Raw genomic sequence first — 27,559 nt, forward strand, 5'->3', positions numbered from 1 at the left:
GACACCTACTGGCGGTAATCACGCTGCTCCGCACATAAACTAACACACACAGTTCCACTAGGTACAGCCAGGGTCCAGCATCAGCTCTATCTTGGGTACTGCTCTTCCAAGTTCTCATTAAGACGTGTCAGATGACCAAAACAGCGTGTGCCTATGTTGCACCAAACCTGAGTTCCACTAGGTACAGCCAGGGTTTAGAATCAGCTCTATCTTAGGTACTAATCTCCTAAGTGCTCATCAAGACGAGTCGGATGGCCAAAACAGCGTGTGCCTATGTTGCAACAAACCTGAGTTCCACTAGGTACTGCCAGGGTTCAGCATGAGTTCTATCTTGGGTACTGTTCTCCCAAGTGCTCATCATGACGAGTCGGATGTCCAAAATAGCGTGTGTCTATGTATGTTGCATCAAACCCGAGCTCCACTAGGTACTGCCAGAGTTCGGCATCGGCTCTATCTTGGGTACTACTCTCCTAAGTGCTCATCAAGATGAGTCGGATGACCAAACCATAATGTGCCTTTGTTACACCAAACCTGAGTTCCACTAGGTACTGCCAGGGTACTGGGTCATTTTGCTGAACTGCACGCCGACGTTTCGATTGGCGTGCAGTTCCCATACAAGTTGCAGTCGGGTTGTAGTACGTCTGTATCGGCCCTAAGTCACTGAAGTTTGTATTAATTATGCTTATCTTTATTTATAATTTTAGCAGTTCCAAGCAATAGTAACACTAAAGGCGCCATTCATTAATTACGTAAGACAATTTTTTCCAGCTTTTGACCCCCTCCCTCCCCTATGTAAGAAATAATAAGAATAGGCTGACCCCGTCCAGCCACCAATATAATTTATTTTCAAAAAAATATTTTTATGAATGTTTATTTGGACCTGTACAAACCCATATAACCATTCCAGTCGCAGAATCACAAAGTGGTAACTAAATGTCAGATGTGTCGTAACAGAGTCCACACAATGTGTCTAGAATTGTTTCGAAACAAAGTGTCGTCGCCGTGTCTACACTTTTCCGTAACAAGGTGTCGACACATTTGTGTGCACTTTGCGTGCGGTTTGCGACTAAATCTGACAGCAAATTTGTGACAGCAAATGTCAATATAAAATACCTCTTGAAAACCAAGGTTTGTCAAACTACTATTAGTGTCTCGTGTGCTCGTAATTCTAGTAAGTCATCATGGGCAATGCAAATGATAATAATCGACCGAAACCATATAAACACCCAACACCCGTCAACCTTTTACAGAAAAGTTTTTAAAGAAATTCAATAAGCTACTTAGGTCAGGCAACGAATGCTCCAAAAGTTGTAGAGGGAAATGCTCGGAACACAATTTTTGACTCCGTAACTCGGTTTGACAAGTTAGGAGGTGAACATATCAAAAGTCCCCGGCCGTAGCCCTTGAGCGGGGGGGAGAGAGGGGGCTTTGAAGGTCCCATTTTCCCGTTTTTCGATTATATCTCGGAAACTATGCATCTCAGCGACATGGCCACTTATACAAAATGAAAGTTAATTTAATTTGTTACAAGTTTATTCAGTCAATTTTTTCGATATGTTGAATAGTTTTTGAGATATCCGCTCTTGAAAGTTTATTTAGGGCTCTCAATTTTATCTTGATATATCTATATCAGTGAAGGTGGTAGGCCGTGTTTGGTATCGTTTTCGTATAAATCTGGGGTGCTGAATCCATTTAAGATATCACATTGACACCATTCCACAAAATAAAAATAAATCTTTTTAGGGTTCCGTACCTCAAAAGGAAAAAACGGAACCCTTATAGGATCACTCGTGCGTCTGTATGTATGTCCGTCTGAATACACAAAATAGTTCTTTACCTATAGATGACAGGAAAACCTATTAGAAATGTGCAGTCAAGCACGAGTCGGACTTAATGTACGGAACCCTTAGTACGCGAGTCCGACTCGCACTTGGCCGGTTTTTTTGAAACTCTTCTTGACGCTTAACCGCTGAACCGATTTCGTTGAAATTTGGTATAGAAATAGTTTGCGTCCCGGAACAGGACATAGGATAGATCTTATAACCAAAATCATCTTTTGAAGGTGTGAAAAGTGGCGTGGAAATTTGTACGGGAAATCAATAACCGCTGAACCGATTTATATGAAATTTGGGATGGTCTACATCTTTGATTTAGTTAAAAATGATGAAAAAACATGACTTCAAACCTAAACTTAAACAGTATTAACTTCAAGAAGTCAATTCTGAATTCCCCCCTACACCTCATTTCACACCTTTAAAGGATGATTTTTGAGATAACTTATTATATCCTGTCTCGGGACTCAAAATATATGTGTACCAAATTTAAATTAAAACTGTTCAGCAGTTTAAGCGTGAAGAGGAGTTTAAAAGAAAGTATTTTAATAAGTTTATATGTTTTTACTTCGAAATGGTGTCAATGTGATACCTTAACTAAATGTGGTACTGCGAATTTATACGAAAACGATACCAAACATGGCCTTGTAGCTTTACTGTTGTAGAAGTCAAAATAAAATTGAGAGCCCTAAATTCTTATTACTTGGCCAAACTTGTGTAGAAGGAAAAGGTAAAATAAAAGTCTTCGGCAGGAATATAAGACACAAATATTTTTTTTTTTGCGTTACTTGTTCATTCATCAAATATAAACATACCTTGATTATACTATTCTAGTGAGATCCTCATAGATAAACAAAAACATTTACTTAAAAAATTACAACGTCGAAATGTCACGGAACTTGTGAGAGTAATATGTGGAAAATATAAACTTTTATGACAAAAAAATCTGGACACAATTTAAGAATCACCCAATTGCGTCGAGGAGTCATCTGTATTTTTGCTTGTTTCATTACCTTCTCGCTTCTTTTTTGTCCTTTGTATTCTGTAGCAATTTGTTAGATCTGAAAATAAAGATAACTTGCGTCGTCACGGATGTCGATTTATAGGTTTTAGGGAGTGCAGAATTCGAAAACGATGATCATTTTATAATCCAAGATGGCTGCTACGTATTTTGTCATAAAAGTGGAATCCAAAATAGTCATCATTTTCGAAATCTGCGCCCCCTAAAACCTATAAAACGACATCCATGACATAGTGCATGGCCGCCATCTTGGAATCCAAAATAGTCATCATTTTCGAAATCTGCGCCCCCTAAAACCTATAAAACGATATCCATGACGACTTTTATGACATAGTGCATTGCCGCCATTTTTAAATTGAAAATGATATCATTTTCGAAATCTGCGCCCCCCAAAACCTATAAAACGACACCCATGACGACTTTTATGACATAGTGCTTAAACTAATAACGCATAGACAGATAGTCCCCATACGGCTAACCTGCCAAAAGTGAAGCCGAAACACGATCGATGTGTGCGTGGGAGGCTCGTGTTTTACGCTCAGCAACACACACACGTATACAAAAACGTGTTGCCAGTATATAGATATTTCCCTCAAAGTGGGGATTTAACAATATCCTTAACACTTGTTTATTAATAATTTGTGTGTAGAGTTAATAGCAAAAGCTTTTTATGTTTATTTAAGGATTTTTTGCATTAGTTTCCTTAGTGAAATAAGGTTTAAATAAAAAAATTGATCCATTTTAACAATTTTTTATTTAAAATGTGCATGAAATTACTACATAATTTGAAATAAAATTATGAAATATTTAAAAATATATAATTATTATATAATTACACAAGGAACTTCAATTAAGCGTATTCATTTTAGAATGTAAACGTCATGTCCCATTTTGAGGATTAAATATTCACTATACTGGCAACATTTATAACAAATGGCGGCTGAAGAAACATTGGATTTTTGTAGTTACGATTACGTAAAAATATCACTTTAAACTCTATACTTACGCGTGAAATGTAATGTAAGTCGGTTTGTTTTTATGATATGATGCGTTGTGACACCCATTCAATGCACAAACAACCATTTTTCCTGTGTTTTTGATTTTTAAACGGGAGGTGTACACAAACCGACGTGACCTTGAGTACTGCCAGGGCCGATCGAATACGGTGACACGAGTGCGACGTGACGTCGCACTTGAAATGGCTTCACTAGGGATGTACGAACACTCGATCTATGCCTTATAAATCTATGACATAGTGCATGGCCGCCATTTTGGATTCCAAAATGGTCATCATTTTCGAAAGCGGGGCCCCCTAAAACCTATAAAACGACATACATGACGACTTTTATGACATAGTGCATGGCCGCCATCTTGGAATCCAAAATGGTCATCATTTTCGAAATCTGCGCCCCCTAAAACCTATAAAACGACACCCATGACGACTTTTATGACATAGTGCATGGCCGCCATTTTGGAATCCAAAATGGTTATCATTTTCTAAATCTGCGCCCCCCAAAACCTATAAAACGACACCCATGACGACTTTTATGACATAGTGCATGGCCGCCATTTTGGATTTCAAAATGGTCATCATTTTCTAAATCGGGGCCCCCTAAAACCTATAAAACGACATCCATGACGACTTTTATGACATAGTGCATGGCCGCCATCTTGGAATCCAAAATGGTTATCATTTTCGAAATCTGCGCCCCCTAAAACCTATAAAACGACACCCATGACGACTTTTATGGCATAGTGCATGGCCGCCATTTTGGATTCCAAAATGGTCATCATTTTCAAAATTGGGGCCCCCTAAAACGTATAAAACGACATCCATGACGACTTTTATGACACAGTGCATGGCCGCCATTTCGGATTCCAAAATGGTCATTGTTTTCGAAATCGGCACTCCCTAAAACCTATATATCGACACCCATCTCGACTTTTATGACAAAGTGTTTTGCTACCATCTGCATGCAAGACATTTCTATTATTTTTACGTACAAAAATGGCCCCCTGTCAACTTTCAATCGAGATTTAATCGATAATTTATTCGATTAATATTCAGATTAATTCAATTTCAATCTATGTTAGGTCGACTAAACTAATCGCGATTAAAATTTGAGAATTAACTTTTTTTATTCCATTTTAGTCGAATAAACAGTTAATCGATTAATGCCCATCTCTGACCACGGCATTTTTACACTTTGAGAATATCTGAAAACAAATCAACACAAGGAGCCATTTTGCAAATCCAGTAACATACCAGTAACTTTGTTATTACTTTTGACAGCGCGTGTCATGTGTCAACACAGAGTCGACACAAAGTCGAAACATTGCAACTACTTTGTGACTGCAATATTTCTCAGCCGTAAACCATATTTATACATCATAATTAACAAGTTTCGTAGTATGTAAAGCGTTATTTCTGTTATTTAAGTATAGTATACGCATCGAAGTACTAAAAATGCTTCAAATAATATAGTTATGAACACAGGCACTGAGAAGTAAACAATTTCATTTCCGGCTAAACTAAAACAATGTGGTGGCGCGTTGATTATATTACACTTAGTTTATCAAATCACTCGAGCAGTTTAATTCCCCATAATAATTTAAGTCATATTGTAATATAAATGCAAACAATATATAATTACGTCTTGTAATCCGTTTTAGAGATGGCGTATTAATGTCACTTATTTTTATTTAAGTATTTTTCCATCTGACAGTTTCCATTTGACAGGAACAAAATGAACGAATGAACGAATGATTTTGGCATAAAGTAGTCGCAAACCCGAAACAATGTGTGCACACGGCGACCACACTTTATGTCACTTTGTGTCATGTGTCGACCCTTCCCCATTTCTGGTAACTGTGTCGACACGGCGACGACTCTGCGACTGGAATTGTGACCGAAACAGACGGTGTCGACACAAGATGTGTCAACACCGCGTCGTAACGGCGACTGGAAATGGTTGTATGGGAAGGTACTTGAGCTCGTTTAAGCTAACTCTGCACCGTGTTTGATAGCATAGAGTGTGGAAGTATTATTTTAAACGTCATCATTTCATAGAAATTAAAAAAAAAATATCGCATCTTTGTGATCTTACTTAAAAACTATGAAAACCCTCTCCCACCCCCTTGTAAGAAAAAATAAGATATGTTCGACCCCCCTCCACCCCAAAATCGTCTTACGTAATAAATGAATGGCGCTAAAACTGTATCTCGAACTGAAAATACCCGATTTAAGTTTGCTAACACAACATGACTGATAATCACATCGTCAGCGTCACAAAACATACGAGTAAATTGACCTCGGCAGTAAATATACAGCAAGATTGATTGTTCTAGTAGGTATTCACAAAAACTTAATTGCTAAAATGGGAATCAAACCAAGTGAAGCGAGGTGGGTTGAATCCAAAATTGTACCCAATGGTATTCATCGTTGTTAATGGCGTAAGCGCCATCGACATTATTGAACTTGAAAACACCACATAGGTATCGTATTGTCTGAATACCCACAGCACAAGCCTTCTTAAGTAGTCAATTTGTATAAGAATGTCCAATATTTATTTATTACTAACGCCATCTGTTAGAGAAAGAAATAATTAACATTAGCACGAATGTTAATTCATCATTTTGCCAACAGATGTCGCTAGTAGTAATACAAAGTGTTATTACTTTATTTTATTTTTTTAGGTTTATAAAATGATATTTTTATGTTTGATAACACATCTAGACATGAATTTAAATTACTATGTTAAATTTCAAACCTAACAGTGCAGTAGTTTTTCCGTAAAGTGTACCACAAGAATGCATAGTTCGTCGATTAGTGATAGGGCTCGCTTCGCTCGCCCTAATTACTATGTTAAATTTCAAACCTAACAGTGCAGTAGTTTTTCCGTAAAGTGTACCACAAGAATGCATAGTTCGTCGATTAGTGATAGGGCTCGCTTCGCTCGCCCTAATAAACTCTAATTTCATTAGAACAAAGTTGAGAATTAAATAGTATGTATACATAGATACGATCGCCGGTTGTCGGTGTGAATTCAACGTTAAAACACTTGAAAGGTTCGCAAGTGTACTATAAAAAGAACCTATTAAAAAAAATCATTCACGCCGAAGCGAGAATGTTTGGGTCAACAGTCCCGTTCAGGTGTCGTTCTATATTTGAAAAAGCAACGGGCGACGTTTTTTTCTTGAATTTTGGCATTGTGTTCAGGCAGTAATTAGTTCTCACACGTGGTGCGCGAGCGGGAGAGGTTAGTTTTTTAACACTCGACTGGCTGACAATATTTATTGAGTAGTTTTTTATGTTTTGAATTTAGAACAGGACCGTTATAATTTAGTTTTTTACTAACTCAAACCAGATTTACCCTTTACTTGAATTAAGAAGCTGCTGTTTCGTTATATTGGACCTATAAGTAGCTGGTCAAGCAGATCTTGTCAGTAGAAAAAGGCAGCTGAAAAATGTAGGCGCGAAGGGATATCGTCTCATAGAAAATTTGAATTTTGCGCCCTTTTCTATTGACAAGATTTGCTTGACCATCTATGTATAATAAAAGTCTGGTTGATATCAGTAGGTTTGAAATGATATATTATAATTTCATCATTTTAGTGCGATGATATAGAGTTAATGCCAAGTGAAACTAAACATTCTATAAATTGTATCATTATCATTTAGCCAAACCGTTAAAAATGTTTACGATAAGTATTTTGTATCATGTTTTATTCAGTTAATATCTGGGTGACCGAGCTTTGCTCGGAAAACACACAAAAACTCAAGAGAGCGCGTTTTCTCAGGGATAGGACCTAGCTAGATCGATTTATGGCCCCCGAAAACGAAAACCCCCATATAGCAAATCTCATCGAAATCGTTAGAGCCGTTTCCGAGATCGCCGAAATATATATATATATATATATATATATATATATATATATATATATATATATATATACCCTTAGGCTACAAATATAATGACCACCAAAAAATACTTTGGTACCCTAAATAAAAAAATCATGCTTACCAAAAAAAATTACTGAACACCAAAAAAATAAGACCTAAAAATACAAAAGTACCACCATTTTAATTACGACTGCACTTCAAATTGTATTCAAATACCAAATATATTGAATGATCACCAAAAATCATCAATGATCACCAAATCTTGAAGACCAAATTTTCACCTAAATAAACCACTATGATTACCAAAAAATGTATACATATTACCAAATAAAGTAAACTGATGCCTAAATTACTAGCCCCTCCCGCTCAACCCCCCGTTTGCCCGCACCGCATATCTACCTAACCTAATCTACTTTTCTAGTAGCATTTCGTTATGCTACTAGAAAAGTAAGTTAAACTGCTATCAGTTAAGTGGGTTAGGTTAGCACTGCGACCCTTACAGAAACGAAATGGTACTAGAAAAGTAGGTTAGGTTAAGTTTCAACTGCTACCCATACAGATACGAAACGCTACTAGAAAAGTAGGTTAGGTTAGGTTTGAACTGCGACCCTTACAGAAAAGAAATGCTACTAGAAAAGTGGGTTAGGTTAGGTTTGAACTGCGACCCATACAGAAACGAAATGCTACTAGAAAAGTGGGTTAGGTTAGGTTTGAACTGCGACCCTTGCAGAAAAGAAATGCTACTAGAAAAGTGGGTTAGGTTAGGTTTGAACTGCGACCCTTACAGAAACAAAATGCTACTAGAAAAGTGGGTTAGGTTAGGTTAGAACTGCGACTGTTACAGAAATAAAATGCTACTAGAAAAAGGTGACGAAGTGGATTAATTAATTTAATAGGATAACGATGTATTAAATATTTGCACATTTTTAATTAAAATGTGGTTACAATTTTTGTGATCATTTACTATTTTTGCGTTTACAATGATTATTTTGGAGTCATTTGCTTTAGTAGGATAGCAAGATTTAAAAATTTGGTTATCATTTTACATTAAAATGGAGTTCTAATTTTGGTGGTCAGTTACAATTTTTGGGTTTACAATGATTATTTTGTTGCCATTTTGTTTAATAGGATAGCAAGATGTAAAAATTTGGTTATCATTTCACATTAAAATGGTTTTATAATTTTGGTGATCATTCATGATTTTAGGGTGGTAAAATAGATTTTTTTGGTATTAAATTTTACTAAATCTGGTGATCAGTTAAATAGCAGCCATATATATGTATATATATATATACATATATATATATATATATATATATATATATATATATATATATATATATATATATATATATATATATATATATATATATATATATATATATATATATATATATATATGTATATATAAATAAATAAACAAAAATTGCTCGTTAAAAGGTATTAGATTATGTTTATTTAATATTAAATTGGGTTAAGATCAAAAGTGATGTTTAAGGTAAACTGTTTCATAAATCAACGTAGGACCTTGCATAATAATTACAATTTTATGATATAGTGCCATATAATTTTGCGTCATTTTTTCTTGACCTTAATTAGTAGCTTTCTTGACACACATAGTAAGTACACTGTATTTATGCTCTATTGGGTCGGTTGCACCAACCAATTAGCGGACTGATCAACATCACTTCCTACTTCCTATACAATATTTTGCGACGCTCTGACGGTAACAGACGGTTAGGTAGAGTAAACAAATGTAGAGTTGGTTGGTCAGGCATTCAAGTCAATATTTTTTAACCTATTAACTTCAATGGCTAGGTAGTTTACTAATTTACAGATAATATATATTTTTTGACTACGCTTTATTCATTCATTACAGCAGTAGCGAGGATGTCAAGCCAATTAATTACTTACTGTCATCACGTCTTGCCTACATGTTTGGTGTAACATCACTATCCCACACTGCCTATCATCGCGCACCCATTTGTCAATGTTATAAAAACTGACAAATATTTCAACATGTCACGGCTCCAAGGACGCGGGTTTGATCCCGGCCTGGTCGTAAACCCAAATGCCTTGATTAAACGTCAGCTATGGCTGTCATGATGTCATTGTCTAAAAACCAGGGCTAGTAATTGGTGCCAGATGTGCGTGTAGTTTTTAAAGTGAGTAGTTAGTTAGTACAGGGACGCGTGGAGGAATATGGGAGAGGCCTATGCCAAGGGCAACCAGACAAAACGTCTGCGGAGAAAGGCTAGCAGTAAGCAGTAAGTAAGTAAGTTAGTTTTTATCTATTAAATGAGGCGTTTAGAATTGCGAGCTCTAGGCATAGGTTTTTAGGTTGGTACCTATAGGTAGAACAGTATTTGTTTAATTTTATTTCAAACTAGCGTCTGTCCGCGACTGCGTCTGCATATAATTCGAATATTACCATATGTCGCTTCCATAGCAAATTTTATTACCCCTTTTCCGGGACTTTCGGAATAAAAACCAGCCTGTATCCTTCTCCTCGACTCAAGATATCGCCATATATATCAGTTCAGTGATTTAAAAAGGAATAACAGACAGACAGAATTACTTTAGCATTTATAGTATTACTTAAAAAAAAACCTCGCCACTCCGCTTTTTTCATTGTCTACCCAACTGACCAAGGTAAAAGCTCAGCTTATTAAAAGGACACTTAACTATGTCAGCTAATTTGAACGTTATACTTGTGCTTAACTTAATTTCCGTATTCATATATAGCTGGTCAAGCAAATCTTGTCAGTAAAAAAAGGCGCGAAATTCAAATTTTCTATGGGACGATATCCCTTCGCGTCGCCTTCCTTTTTCTACTGACAAGATCTGCTTGACCAAGTATAGTTATGTAGGGCAAACCTTGGCTTATCGGTGATACATGGTAATTCGGTGATACTGCGTTATAATCTTACACAGTTCTCACCATGAGGAAATGCGAGCTTTAAAATCATTGGCAGCTGTCAGTTTTGATGCTTGCAATCGGGTTGGCAGCGATTTAATTGCTTACATTTCAGCATTGTAAGCTCTGCGAAAGATAACAACCCATTATCACCGAATTACCAAGTATCACCGATAAGCCAAGGTTTGCCCTACATAGTTAATTTCAATTTTCTCCCCTCGGTACTCTTTTAAACAAATTGCCTTAAAGATTTCTAAGTGATCCTTTATAAGTTTCGACCCATTTATCAACCTTACAAATGAGATCAATAGTGGTATTGGTGAATTAAGGTTGTAGAAAAAACTAACTTCAACTAGACAAAGTGCAATGCACTTATAAAACACAATTACTTCTATTAAAAAACCTCAACTCCGTTATTAGGCCACAATAAACAATAATTGATTCCAATGTAGAAGTAATAAAAACGTTTCGCGAATTAGTTCTGCTAAATATTCGAATTAGGAATAAATAGTTGAGAGCTTGAAAAAGTGGTTATACGTCAATTGTCATAACGATTATTTTCCATAATGCAAGGTTCTGAAAAATGGTTAGGTTTTAGAACTTGCTGTCACAAAAGTGGGTTGGTTAGGGTTAGAACTGCGACCCTCGCAAAAAAGAAAATATGCTTAATAACATTAGGATAAGTAATCAATAATAGGGAAAACAAAATTAGGGTTTTTAGTGTTAGGACAACTGATCATTATGACAAACAATATTCGGGAATGCAAAGATAGGAGAAAAGACTTTAGGGATTCAGATATAGATCCAATATAACTCTAGTACTCACAGTGATGTGCTTAGGGGTTTCAAGTAATGCGACAAAATAACGCTAGATGGCGTTAACCTCAATTACACATAGTGCTGCAGACATTTTGCACTAGATGGCGCTGTTATTAATATTTTGAGTTACAATGTCATTGAGTTTTCACTTCTGCCGGCACTCCCGGAGTGCAACCTGTTGTTTTTTTTTTCTTTTTATTTGGCCATTGTCGATGTATTTCGTCATCTTGTTTTTCTGCAACCGTATACGTTCGACTAATCAGTAGTGGTTAGACTGAAGATGATTCACTATCGTGAATGTTGATTGTAGAATAGTCGGCAGATTGCCAACGAAATTACCTAATGACTTAACTGTAATCCAATAAAATGAGTCAAGAGAGCTTTCGTTTCTGTAAGGCTTAGGTATATCTAGTGGCATGAGGTTTTCTTTGCAAGATCGCTTGATAGAAGTGGCCTCTTTGATGTTATATTGACATCTGTCTCGTGTATTTACTATAGTAAAAATGCCTGATGCTCCGTAGAGATGTGATGGTTCCGTTACACTCTCACTTAAATACATATATTTAACAAAGTAACTGTTAGAACGTGACGGCTACTATGAGAGACGGTGAAGACGCACCTTACGCCCGCAAATCACGTTCTACTGACAAATTGAAATAAGTCAAATAACAAATTAACGGATACAAGAACTAAAATAAAAATTAATTATACAAAGCTCAAAAAATGGTGTTAATCGCCTTAGCTACAGGTGTTTTTAAATCTAGGTATTATAAATCCCACACTAGCCGTCCCATTCCGTTGACCCCCTCTAAATAAAATACATACTTCCATTGAGTAAGCCGATGATCTACAGAGGACGAGTGCGTGATCTAGACTCGGCGAGCGCGCAAATATCGATGCTAAATCTGTACCGCGCAGACTAGATTCACCTTGAAAGAATAATGTCGTAAGCGCCTTTGACCTACAGCAACATATGACGTTATTCTCTTCGACTGGTAAAGCTGACCTCGGAAGAGGAACGTCGCAAGTTTATATGAGTTGTATAGTGACTTATGACATTATTTTACTGGATCAACGAGTTATGTATTGTCAGATGTCACTACCGCTTCTGGTTTTCGGACTAACGAACGGTTATTTTTATACTGTAACCTGTTTTAGGATCCCTTTTTAGGGATTAAGTGCGAAGTGATGGGTTTAAAGTGTGTTTTTCTTTTGTATTTTTGACGAGAGCTCTTGTCATGTTCGTGTGTAAAAGCTGTTTAAGATTCTGATTGATAGGTATTAAACGTGCAATTTTGTTGTTTGTGCTTTAACGATTAGTTATTTTTAACATTTAAACATACCTATTCTTGTTTTAGACCAGTGGTGGGCAAACTTTCTTCATGGGGGGCTAGAAAGTTTAGGATATTTAAGTGGAGGGCCAGAATTGTAGCCAATTTTTTTTATTTGTGATAATCGTGAGCGAATGCCATATAGCCCATATACTAATTATTTCATAGGACCGGCGGCGGGCCGGATAAAATCCATTCGCGGGCCGCAGATGGCCCGCGGGCCGTACTTTGCCCACCACTGTTTTAGACTAAGAAGGATAAAGATATATAGAATTTAAATTTAAGACATTTATTTATTTATTTATTTATTTAACAATATATTTACACGGCATTACAGACAAGCCAATACACCGAGAAATTAGACATTGCAACACACACAGTATACAAACACATGAAACATATAAGGAGACATTAAACATAAATGCTGGACAGCCTGTCATCCATCATCTCGCAGAACTTCAGACATTCACGGCACACAGTCGCCCATCTCCAAGCAAACAAGTCACATTCAGGTGCCGATGTCAGGAGCGCATTGAGCAGCGTCAGCGCACGATAGAGCGGCGAATTCCTATGCGACACCGTGTCAAACCTTTTACAATGGTAATCGTAAATCGCAATAAACCGTAGGAAATTTAAATTCAAATTAAATATGATGAATAGATGATGCATTCAATCACCCAAATCGGGTAAGATTAGGTCATTCGGGAAAATAAGCACCATCATTACTTACTTATACCTACTTTCCTGACCACTAAAGACATTAGACTACGATTACTGTTAATCTGATTAATCTGTGACTACTGAACATTTTAAGAGCCCCAGAGTACCAGAGTCCAGGGGTCAGCAACCTTTGGAAGAAAAGAGCCAATAGTTTTACCTAAGTACATACCTCAACAAAATTTGATTTTAGTGGTCTAAGTTCCCCAAGTGTTCATTTTTGGGCGTCTTGAAGAGCGAGCCGCTGTTTGCCGACCCCAACATATTACAGTACAGTGTATTATATTTAAATACGACAGATAACATCGATGAGAACGCATCACTTTAACACTAGTTATATCAAACATGCAGCTTACAACATCACGCCATGTCAAATTGGCGCGTGTCAAATAGACGGGTCTCTATTGTTTCCCAAATAGTTTTAAGTCATAATGTATTGTTTGTCCGAATTTTCGTTAGTCATAATTGGTTTTTCTCAGAAACGCGTAACTTTTCAGGATTGCCATAAAACAAACCTAACCTAACCTAACCTATCTATAAAATAACCTTACGAAAATCCTGAAAAGTTAACGGTTTCAGTTTTATAAGACTAACGATAATATGACAAACAATACATTATGACTTAAAACTTTATGGGAAACAAAGGGACCCCCAAATGGACGCCTGTCGATATGCTGACCCCGGACACCAACAGGAACCAAACCCGAGTAGCATATCAATAGATCAAAGAACGAGCCTATACAGCGCGTCTATATTTGTGGCCGGCGGATGCCAAAACTTGGCGAAACGTCATCTTGGAATAGTCTCATATTTTCTAGTCTCTAATGCGTAGCTTTTGTTTTTTTTTTAATGTTTTGCAGGTCATTGACTTTTGTACGTCATTTTTCAGTTGTTGGAAGTTCGATTTTATTTTAATTATCAAATTTCAAATTTAAATGACGTAAATTGACCAGGAGCCGGTTCCTGCCATTTCAAGGGATAGTATCTGAAAATGTATGCAATATTTATAAATGTAGGTCCGGAAACTCGTGGCGTGAGTCCAACACGAACTTGACCTCTTTTGCAATTCAAGTCCAGCGGGCCTATTCTGGATTCAGTAATCGACGTGATAAACAGAAAGAGACGGGCGCTTTTCCTTACGTTATGACATCGATAACCTCGTCCATACAAGCGTGCTGTAAATAAATGCCATGTAAAGATTGCCAATGAAACAGTGAAAATATTCAATGAAGTGTTTATACAACCAATTATTGATGTACATAATAAATTTTTATATAGGAAACAACGTTGTGGTAACATTAACATTATACGCACTTTCTGGTTATTAGAGACAACATTTGTTTCACAAACCAATCGATATAAAAAACAGCGTTGACAATTTGACAGCTGTCACTACATCGAGAAACATCAAATCTTCACACTGATTTTAATTTAGTTATGTCGTAACCCACCCCAAGTCATTTACGAATAACGTTGCATTTATCTATTCCATTTGACTATTTTTTTAAATAACAAGCACCCCTCTATTTTTATGTCGTAATATTCAATAACTACGTGATCTGTAACAGTTGGTAGTGACACTAAGGGTGATAGGGTGTCATATTTTTATATAAAACTTATCTTATAAGAGTCTTATATGATTGCGCTTGGCTTGACTGAGGAAATTTAAAAAGTGCATAGATATTTCAATTTGTTGCCCCTTGTTTATAGAAGCGAGGTACAATGCTTTAACTTATTGAATATTTGGTACCCCATATTGGGCGTGAAATTTTTTTAAGCTTTATTTATTTATTTTGACGTATGAAAACGCGATTACCTCGCGGTCTCATTTAATTTAAATCCTGTTATTTGTAGAATTAGTAGGTTTATTTACATTATATTTGAACAAGGTGTGTTATGAAATAAGTAGGTATGTTATATACTTATAGAAAATAGAGGACGATGACAAATGCAGTTTTATCACAGGAAACATAAGTATTAAAAAAAAAAATTAAATACTACTGCTGCTTGCTAGTCCAGCTAATCAGTAAAACAACTTGTAGGTAAACATTTTAATTAGAACCTAGTACGTCCTCACTCCAACCTAATACACCAACATAATATGATGTAAAGCCAGATAATTTATATTTTAATATAAATTATGTGGCTTTACATTATATTACAATGTCCAAGCGTTTATGTCATCAAAATAACATTGAAAAATCACACAAATTTATCATCACACGGTGCTTTACCAAGGATACACGCCTATCGAAATAAAAACTAGTAGGTAATACCTACGTTAAAAAAACTGAGTTAAAAAATTGGAATAACAATAGTCCATCAACAGCTCAATTAATTAAACCACGCATATGCAAAATACCTTCACAGACAAAACATATATTACTAGTATTATGTGTGAAAAATTAGACTTTAACTACAAGGGTTATAGTCCGTTTTATTTTATTTTTTTTATAAAATACGATCGCACAAACGTTAGCGATCGAGGTAATAAACAAAATTTCAAGTGACGTATCTATCACGTTCATGCGTGATTTATAAACAACTTTCAACATTCTCGGATCAAAGGCCCTTTACTATTTTATATGTGGGATTTGTCGTCAATTAATTTAAGAATATATATGTCTATTATACAGATGACGTGATAACTGGGGATTGTAACTAAGAAGGACTTTAGCTGTTTTAAGACGGCGATTTTTCTTGTTTTTGTACCATTTGTTAGTTTTTTTGACAGAGAATAGAAATGAGAAGTGAAAGATAAAATTGCCACATAACTATTAAAAAAATCGTAATATAATTTTAATTTGCTGAATTAAGTACGTAAATATGTTAACATTGAATCCGCCGCTCGTCTATCTACAATAATTAAAATATACATATACAGTAGCGATCAAAAGTATTTTGACAATGATAATAACTTTGGTATTGTATGAAACATATTAGTTTTTTCAAATGAATTTATGATAGTTTAATCAATGGCTTAAAAGCTCCTTGAAACACGTAAAAAGCTTAGTTTCATCGAATGAAAATATAAACTTGGCAACAATATTTAAAAAGGTAGGTATACCTTTTTAAATATGCAACATTTTTCTCATTATTATAATCACACGTCAATTTTACATTGCGCCGCTGATGTTCTGTTTATCGCCATGAGAACTAGGCCATTTTTTGCATTTTAAATGGCTTTTAATAAACAATAATGTTGATAACTTATTCATCATATACGTGCAAGTCTTCGGCAAACAACTTAAAACTAGCATCGTTACAAGCGAACTTATTATGCTATCAATTTCTTCGAATTTCAAGTCAATGTCTTTTCCACTAAATAAATTTTACAAATAAACTAATACGTACGTTAAACAATGTCCATTTAACCTTGACCCCTATTATAAAATACGGGTTATGCTTCTTCTTAACGACATTTCACTCGAAAACCATAAAAAAGTCGTTTTGAAACGGGTTCCTGTCAATGAAAGACGCATTAGCACAGACACAGATAGACATAAATCTTGGAAATACGCGTTTATAATAAGTTAAGATTATAATAGGTCCGGAAACCGCGACATGGCGTAATATTGGATAGTCAGTATCAGTATCAAATAGATACCTAGTGAGTGGCCAAATATATTGGGACATATTCTAATTTATATTCAAACAAAGGTGTGTTATGATACTTATGATACACTAGGCTACTTTGGTCGTCACTATATATTTGACGCTGACTGTACCTTCAAAATTAGCACATATTTTACATATACTTAGAATAGCTGTGACGACGCGTCAAACATATTAGTTGGGCAAGCCTCCGTATTTGGGTGTAGGTACTACCATTTCTCCCGGGCACAGATGGGAATAGGCGCTTCATATAAATCATTCCCATTTGTCCCCGCTTCATGTATGGCGGCAGTCACGTGGGGCGGGGACAAAAGGGAATACATCCGTACTGGGCTTGTTATTTCTTCTAAAGTTGGAGGGCAAGATGCTCAGTTAGTTGTCCTAACTTAGGTATTAAGCCGGTGGAAGTGGGTATCCACGATTCCAACCATGCAATTGATGCAATCCTTCAAATGCAACTTTAACATAAGTGTAGAGAATAAAACGATTTGCTAATATGGAATTTATATGAAAACGTGTGTAGTGACGTCACAGTCAACTCACCTACTTTCCATCCGATTTATTAAATAGAAATTGTGTTTAAAAATAACTGCTATCTATGTTTTTCTAATAATGATCTGGTGCTTTATTTCGTGCACGGTGTATAAAGTGCATAAACAAAACATCAATTTGTTTACCCGATTTACCAGATAGTTAAGCACAATTTGATGTCGACCTCGTATCAAAGACCGTCATTATGCCGTTTAAACGAGAATCAAAACGATCGTTTATTAATGATAATATTGATATTATGCCGTTTTTGGACATTGGCTTTACACCTTGATGTTATCAACTGTGTTTTTTTATATTTAGTTATTATTATAGTTTTAGTTTGTTCACTGAGGTTTGGAAGTTTAGTTTTAAGTTCTTATTATTATCTTCTCTCCTTGTCATTTGTTTTTAGTTACAGTTTGTCAAAGGACTGTCTCATTTCAATCATAGACAGAGAAAATTATACTATCTTTGTCTTACACTAGTACTAGCACCCAAAAGAAAAGGATGATTATAGTTTTCCTGATTCTTACTGACTGACAAATTGGTTTGACCAACTATAACTATGGTTTTTGTTTGTAGCTAAATACGTCATTCACTTTGTCCGATTGATAGAAATGTCAACGTTCTATCTATAAATGTCTGGCGATATCTATTGGCCTTTTTGCAAGCCTTTTCTTAAAAGAAACATAATTTATATCTATTGAGCCGTCCTTAGAATTTAACGAGTTAAATACCATGTTATTGTCATTAAAGCATAAAATATATGTATGCTTTAATAACAATAACAGTCTTCATTTTAGTATACGCACTTGATTAAATATCTGATAATAAAGTTCAATTTGATTGATAGGTCCTACGTCAAAATTTATTAAGATGCGAAATCTTCTAAAGGTACCTAGTATAGTTCTTATGGTAATACGTTTAAAACGCGTTTTACTTAACGCACTTTCCCAACACGTAACACCACATGTTCAATATTTATTGACTTGTCGCCGCCATTATTTTAATGTACCTACTTCTAACGAAGATTTCTCAATATTTACTGACGACTCCTTCCGTAGCTAGTTTATCTGGCAAATTTATGTTTGCGGCATTTTAATTTACCTACACTAAGTAGGTATTCTTAAGGTTATAGGTAGAGTAGTTCAGATCGTCAAGAAGCATATAGCATACCTATGCGACCTATACGTATTAGATCAGCTGTTTCACCTTATTATGGAAGTTAAAGGGCCAATATAGAAAGAAACGTTTTTTGCATCTTAACACAAATACTTAAGGTTTATTTTCGTTTGGCAAGGTCACTTTCGACTGGAGCTTAATGAAATTTAGTTTGAAATCCGAACGAATTGACGGAGGCCTACAAATTAGTTGACCGTTAGTGGTCAATATAGTCAAATAACGGAATTTTAAAGACATTTTTATCTTATCTGTCAGCGTTGTCGGTATTACGTAAATAATATTATTATTTAAATAACTAACTATTAGTATGATACATATCATTTACTAGTTTTATAACTTTCCGCTTGAGATCACTTCTAAAGAAAAACGAACTGCATTGCGTTGAATATTTTAGAATTATTCAATCGTAAATTGCTAACTATGTTTAGACTTGAATTGACCTCTTATCTTAAAGTTTAATATTTGTTTTAAATCCACCAACCAGTGACTACACCTGCCTTTTTAAGATTCTGTATAAAAACTTGTTAGTTTTAGTCCAAGAACACAATCTAAGAACGTTTCTATGCTTCCGAACGGTTCTTATCTTTCAGCACTTTTATGGTTTTTGATTATTTCTAACACGATGTTCTAATCATAATTCTATCGCAACCGAATATGGTTTAAAATAGAATACGATTTTATCAATTGTTTTTTCGTTGGCAGCAATGTTTGCGTTTCACACATGGGCTGTCAAACGAAGCGTGTGATTTCGACAAATATCAGTTTTAAAACAAAAACCAGCTAAATGACAAAGAGCTTTCCAGGACATTCAACTTAAAGCGCTTCGGATTAAGATTGAGATTAGCTTACGTCTATATTGATAGGTTTAAAACCTTTTAGTTTCATAGATTATTGACAATTATACGGCTGTGTTAAATACGTTGACATTACGTGACATGCCGTTCGTAATGTTTAGGCCTAAGTGACCTTCGTCTTTTGACCTGGTTAGGTACCTGTTTCGCGCTTACTATATGCCTTTTACTTTTTTAATCCTTATCTTAGCAGTCTCAAACTTCTGAATTGAATCTTATTCCAAAGAATCTTATGGCCAGTCCACAGAGGCTCTATTTTTTTTATAAAAGCATTGCCATTGAAGATCTGGTCGTCTAACTTGTAGGAAAATCTAGGCTTTGTTCTGTTCAGACCAATTTAACGATGTTGACTTTTATTGAAAACCTAAGGGTTAAATCTGTCTATCATATTTGCGTTTATGCTCCTTTTGCATCCTGCAAGCAGTGGCTTGGGATCCCAAGGTCCACTAATATACATATTTTTTTGTACGACGTAGTCACGTAGATTTTAACCCTCGACCTCGAGATGCAGTCTCGCACTCGCAACTTACCCATTCGGTGACCACACACACATGTAATGAAAATCGCTTAAAAATTCTAAACGTATGCGACTTTGTATGTCATTTATTAACTTTATTTAGTACGGAAAAGTTGACAAGAAGCCAAGAAATATAATATTATTCTATGTAATAAATCAGTAACTGATCCAAAGCGCGGGTTACAGTGGCAGGTCAGTCCTAAGATAACACTTAATTATAATTTTTAAATCGATTGAACAGTCATTAATAACCAGAGTTGGGCAAAAATTAACTTGAATAAGAATAAGAATAAAAACAGAAATTTTATTCTTATTCAAATCGATTTGAATTAGAATTATTCTTGCACTAGTTATTTTAAAATAAAATTAAGGTGAATAAATCATGTGACTCTTATTTTAAATGCGGAATAAAAAACAGAATAATTATTCTAGAAGTGGGCCTATTCTAACTAAGGTTTTATTCAATTAAAATGTTATTTAGAATTAAGTTAATTTTTGTAGTACAATCGGTTATATATTGTAAGTTGATTTTCACCCTTCTATTTAAAAGTCGGATTGATTTGATATTTGTTACTATAGTTTAGGTATAGTACACATTGATGAGTTCCGCTATACACTATCTAGTTCTATCATCCGATCAGGGTGCTTAGCCAACATACCAAACGTTGACCCTCCGTAGAGTTGCGCATAGTCTCTCTCTATCACTCTTACATATTAGTGCGATAGAGAGACAGATAGCGTTTCGTTGTCGTAGCGCAAACGTTTGGCATGTTGGCTACGCTCCCAATGTGCCTAGCCAAGATGCCAATTTTTGTTTTTATTTTAATAACCGAATCATTAGGTAAATTTAGCTGTTCTGGGGGCCTAGCCAACATGCCAATCGCTTGCGCTCCAACAACGAAGCGCTTTCTGTCTCTATCACTCTTACATATTAGTGCGATAGAGAGACAAAGATAGCGTTTCGTTGTCGTAGCGCAAACGTTTGGCGTGTTGGCTATGCTCTCAATGTGCCTAGCCAAGATGCCAATTTTTGTTTTTATTCTAATAACCAAATCATTAGGTAAATTAAGCTGTTCTGGAGGCCTAGCCAACATGCCAATCGCTTGGGCTCCAACAACGAAGCGCTTTCTTTCTCTATCACTCTTACATATTAGTGCGATAGAGAGACAGAGATAGCGTTTCGTTGTCGTAGCGCAAACGATTGGCATATTGGCTACGTTTCCAAGGTGCCTAGCCTAGATAACAATTTTTGTTTTTACTTTAATAACCAAATCATTGAGTAAATTTAGCTGTTCTGGGGGCCTAGCCAAGATGCCAATCGCTTGTGCTCCGATAACGCAGCACTTTCTGTCTCTATCACTCTTACATATTAGTGCGATAGAGAGACAGAGATACCGTTTCGTTCTCGTAGCGCAAAGGATTGGCATATTGGCTACGCACCCAAGGTGCCTAGCCAAGATGTCAATTTTTGTTTTTAATTTGATAACCAAATCTTTGGGTACAATTTAGCTGTTCAGGGGGCCTAGCCAATATGCCAATCGCTTGCGCTTCAACAATGAAGCACTTTCTGTCTCTATCACTCTTACATATTAAATAGTGCGATAGAGAGACAAAGATAGCGTTTCGTTGTCGTAGCGCAAAAGTTTGGCATGTTGGATATTACGCTCCCAATGTGCCTAGCCAAGATGACAATTTTTGTTTTTAATTTAATAACCAAATCTTTGGTTACAATTTAGCTGTTCTGGGGGCCTAGCCATTATGCCAATCGTTTGCGCTCCGACAACGAAGCGCTCTCTCTGTCTCTCTATCGCACTAATAAATAAGCGCTTTGTTGTTGGAGCGCAAGCGATTCGCATGTTGGCTAGGCCCCCCGAACAGCTAAATTTACCTAATGATTTGGTTATTAAAATAAAAACAAAAATTGGCATCTTGGCTAGGCACATTGGGAGCGTAGCCAACATGCCAAACGTTCGCGCTACGACAATGAAACGCTATCTTTGTCTCTATCGCACTAATATGTAAGAGTGATAGAGAAAGAAAGCGCTTCGTTGTTGGAGCCCAAGCGATTGGCATGTTGGCTAGGCCCCCAGAACAGCTAAATTTACCTAATGATTCGGTTATTAAAATAAAAACAAAAATTGGCATCTTGGCTAGGCACATTGGGAGCGTAGCCAACATGCCAAACGTTCGCGCTACGACAACGAAACGCTATCTTTGTCTCTCTATCGCACTAATATGTAAGAGTGATAGAGAAAGAAAGCGCTTCGTTGTTGGAGCCCAAGCGATTGGCATGTTGGCTATGCCCCCAGAACAGCTTAATTTACCTAATGATTTGGTTATAAAAATAAAAATTGGCATCTTGGCTAGGCACATTGGGAGCGTAGCCAACACGCCAAACGTTTGCGCTACGACAACGAAACGCTATCTTTGTCTCTCTATCGCACTAATATGTAAGTGATAGAGACAGAAAGCGCTTCGTTGTTGGAGCGCAAGCGATTGGCATGTTGGCTAGGCCCCCAAAACAGCTAAATTTACCTAATTATTCGGTTATTAAAATAAAAACAAAGATTGGCATCTTGGCTAGGCACATTGGGAGCGTAGCCAACATGCCAAACGTTTGCGCTATGACAACGAAACGCTATCTTTGTCTCTCTATCGCACTAATATGTAAGAGTGATAGAGACAGAAAGCGCTTCGTTGTTGGAGCGCAAGCGATTGGCATATTGGCTAGGCCTCCAGAACAACTAAATTTACCTAATGATTTGGTTATTAAAATAAAAACAAAAATTGTCATCTTGGCTAGGCACCTTGGGTTCGTAGCCAATATGCCAATCGTTTGCGCTACGTCAACGGAACGCTACCTCCGTCTCTCTATCGCACTAATATGTAAGAGTGATAGAGACAAAGCGCTTCGTTGTCGGAGCGCAAACGATTGGCATCTTGGCTAGGCCCCTAGACCAGCTAAATTGAACCTAATGATTTGGTTAGTAAATTAAAAATAATACGGTTACTGAAACTATGCGTTATGCGACAGTCAATTTGTAAGATTTTATTCCATAAAATAGGTATAAATTAGACAAGAGACTAACTACTATTACATCTACCTAACTATACATAATTAGTACCTATACGGTACCCGGACTACATTTTTATTCGTGGAATATTATTTCGATTAAAAATCATGATTATATTTATTTGATTAAGAATAAGTTATTCTCATTCAATTTTTTCTCATACGAATTATTCCCGACCAAAATTATTTGAATATTTTTGACGGGAATAAAATCGAGATGATTTTATTCCTACGAATTCTTATTCAAATAATGATTTTATTCTTGAATGCCCAACACTGTTAATAACCAATATGTGGCAGATAACGGTGTCTTGACGTAGTTAATCATAACATGCTGTCATATCGTTTGGTTCAGTAAAATATAATATTAACTATATATTCATTTCGTTGTAAACAATCTGCTAAATATAAACATTGCATGAAGATTTAATTATAAAAATAGTTCAAATCGATTTTAGTTGCAGGCAGTAACGTATTGTTTGGTTTTTCAAGATTAATAACTGTGTAACACAGTGATTTTACTGTACTAGATTGATGCACAGTGAGATTCCTGCATTTCAAGTTCATCTATGTGACATGCGATGCAGTTCGTCCGATTCTTTCTCAGATCAAGGGCTTAGCTTACAATAGATCTCCTGGCCCGAACTAGCTAAAAACAATTTATAGACATTGCATTAACATGCACCAATATTTTTGTTACAGATCGTGTGAACGGCCGCAAGCTGGCACGTTTGCGGTGGCGAGTAAACCGAGACACCGAAAGTATCACAATACTGCGACCACGTTACTAAATATGACTGCATTCACATGTCACAACCGAAATCGAAAGCGCACAAGAGATTGCAGTTAATTTGAAAGTATCAGGCCCCACGTTGGGCGCCAAAAAAAACCCTACACAAGGGAGGATTGTATTGGAACTGCGTGCGGGTTATGAGTGGTCGTGAGCAGTGACGGCGCCCGGGCGGCGGCCATGGGCGCGGCGCGCGATGCGCCCGCGCACGCTGCGGCTGCTCCTGGCGGCGCTGGCGCTGGCCACGTGCGCCGCGGCCCCCGCGCCGGAGCGCGCGCAGCGCTCGGCGAACCTCAGCCACATCACCGGGACCTCGAGGAACATACAGATGTTCCTGAAGAATCGATATCTGCAGCTGCTGCCGGATGGCACTGTCAACGGCACCACAGACGTCAACAGCGTTCACAGTGAGTACTTTTTATTGTTTAGATTTCAGACTTTTTAAAGTCTTTACTCACTGTAGGGGGTCGCTTACCGCTATTCGTGTGACCCTTGTGATGATTCAGCAAATTAAGCGTAAAGTATTCTTTTGGGTGTTGTTTGAATCATATACCTAATGGAATCTAAGCTGCAGCGAATTGCATTAACCAACAAGGACCAAGATCAAAATGCGGACACTTTTTCACTTCATAAAATATCTCGAGTTATTTGGTATTTTATTGGGTAAATTTTAACAAGTTAACTCAGATGGATTTGAGTGGACCCGTCCGTAGGGCAAGTATTTACATGAGTAAAAGGAATTGGATGTCTCAAACTCTCTAAAACCGTTACCAGAACTATGAATATTACCTACCTACTTATAGGTTAAATATTTTATTAATGAATTAGTTTAGAGATTATTGATGTTAAATCATTATAGTATTGGTCGTTTTGTAGGTAGGTATCATGACTAATCACTATATGCTTTTAATGACAGTTACATTTAGAATACAGATATTTCTGAACTTGGATGCAATTGTAGAATTTGTCGATAGAGCAGCATATAATATCATGATACCAGAAATTATTTTTTAACGATAATATTTCTTCAATTCTTGCATATTTAACACTTGGAAGTTCAAGGAATGTCGAGACTATTTTAATGGAATGGGCTATAAAACCGTCACTTTAAAATAACGATTATTAGGAACATATTAAGATCGTTTATCTAACACTAATTGCAACAATACCACGAATTCAAACAATTAAAATCCTTTACTTCTCTTTAATAAGAAGCATTCTGGAATACGGATCTATAATCTGGTCACCTTACTACAAAATTCACGTTGATCGCATGGAAAGGGTGCAAAAGCGTTTCCTTAATATCCTTTGCTATAGATCTCAGCTTGGTCGCACATACAGATCGTATTCCAGTAGGCTTAAACATTTCAACTTGCCATATCTGTCGACGCGGAGACAATACAGCGAGTTATTGTTTCTATATAAAATCATTCACTCATACATTGACTGTCCTTCCCTCCTTTCACAACTTAACCTAATTACACGCATAAACACACGAAACCCCTCACACAGAATTTTCCAGCTACAAATTTTCAAAAACAACACATCTTATTATAATCCGGTTACCAGAATGTGTCGATTGTACAACGACACAGTTGCTGAACATCCTTCTCTCGACATCTTTAATAATAATCTACCTAAATTCAAAATTAGCATTAAAAAAGCACTTTGTTAGATATTGTAATTCTCTGTTATTCTATTGTAATTTTCATAATAATATTAATAATGTCTCTCCTCACTTGTACTAACACGATGTAATATTGACATGATTTATGCTTATAACTGTTTGTAATTTTGATACCATAAGTTTGACATATTTGAATGATTATTTGATATTTAGACACAAATTTATCGCATGTAAATTTTGTTCTTAATGTGCACACATATTTAGGGTTAGAGTCCAGTTCAGAACGCTGTACGCCTCTAATATGCATGTAAACGCAATGACTGTAACCTGTTTTGTGAGCCTAAATAAATTAAAAAAAAAAAAAAAATTGGCGGCAAAAAGTTAATAGTAGAGCGTTTATCGTTTATTTGACATCTTACTTGTTACATATGTCTTACAATATATCTAAATTCTTTCATTTTGGTTTGCTACATTTTGAGTCATATTAGAATTGTTTTATAGTTTAAATTCCTTCTTATTCCTCATTGGACTTAGAACCTTTTTATAGTAACTTGCGTTTTGAGCCTATTATTTACGTCCAGACACAGCCTAGTCGTGTTTTTTAGGGTTCCGTACCCAAGGGGTATAAACGGGACCCTATTACTAAGACTTCGCTGTCCGTCCGTCCGTCCGTCTGTCACCAGGCTGTATCTCATGAACCGTGATAGCTAGGCAGTTGAAATTTTCCCAGATGATGTATTTCTGTTGCCGCTATAACAACAAATACTAAAAACAGAATAAAATAAAGATTTAAGTGGGGCTCCCATACAACAAACGTGATTTTTGACCGAAGTTAAGCAACGTCGGGCGGGGTCAGTACTTGGATGGGTGACCGTTTTTTTTTGCCGTTTTTTGCATTATGGTACGGAATCCTTCGTGCGCGAGTCCGACTCGCACTTGCCCGGTTTTTTAATAATAGTGCCTATGACATAACTTATGTTACTTATGTAGTTGTTATTATAAAAACTAGATGAACCCGAAATGTCTGGAGCGAATTAGAATGTGTTCAATTTTATTTAAAAATTATTCGTGAACACTAATTGCTTAAGTACACAGTGACTGCACATTACCCACCCCTCTGAAATATACCTACTCTAAATAGGCCCATACTGTCTGCATTTAGTTTTATGCACGTGTCACGCATGCAATTTAAGTAACGTTAACGGCGTAAACATTTCCTTAATTTTCAAGTTTCCTGAAACTGCAGGTAACGCAAACTGAAAATCTAAGGATGTCACACGGTCGTTTGAGTGTAATAAACGCTTGTACACTATACTCGATATTCACGCCTTTGCATTTAAATTCTTGTTTAATTTTTGTGCACAATTAACTAGAGTCAAGTTTGTATTGTATGTATTGTATATATTTTGAATGAAGTAGCAGGAGCAAAAACATGTTGCTATAAATGATTGAAATTAAATTTACAACCATATTTAAAAATCTCAAGAAAAAAAACGCTAAAGTTCTCCCATTTCATTGTATTTTAAATCTTCATTTTAACAAATCAAATTTGCTTAGGTTTGGCAAGTTTTACTTTGTGGGTGGCTAGAGAATATGGACTCCACGTTTTAGAAGTGATCATTAAAGCCGAATTTCATTTGTTTTTGCTTCAATTCAAAGTACATACCACTAACATTCCGTGTCATTCCGACTCCGAACAACTCGCTCGCGGCAAATCGTTCTATAGAGTCATTATCGCAATTCGGCCGATATGTAATTACGTACTTGCACGCCGATTCTGACAGCTTTGTTATTACTCGGCCATTAAATTAGTTCGGATGCTATTACTGCGTC

General features: G+C 36.2%; 1 protein-coding gene across 2 annotated transcripts in view; it reads left to right on the forward strand.

The window, feature by feature from the left end:
• The window catches only part of LOC134789698 (fibroblast growth factor 22), a 373,859-nt gene that overhangs the window by 29,437 nt on the left and 316,863 nt on the right, over window positions 1-27,559 (forward strand). For both annotated transcript variants that reach the window (XM_063760326.1, XM_063760317.1), the window contains exon 3: window positions 24,012-24,506. In XM_063760326.1, the coding sequence (XP_063616396.1) occupies window positions 24,296-24,506 (211 nt within the window). In that variant the 5' untranslated portion in view covers window positions 24,012-24,295. The remainder of the gene's footprint in view (window positions 1-24,011; window positions 24,507-27,559) is intronic.

Source organism: Cydia splendana, chromosome 1 (genome assembly GCF_910591565.1).
Source record: "Cydia splendana chromosome 1, ilCydSple1.2, whole genome shotgun sequence".
NCBI lineage: Eukaryota > Metazoa > Arthropoda > Insecta > Lepidoptera > Tortricidae > Cydia > Cydia splendana.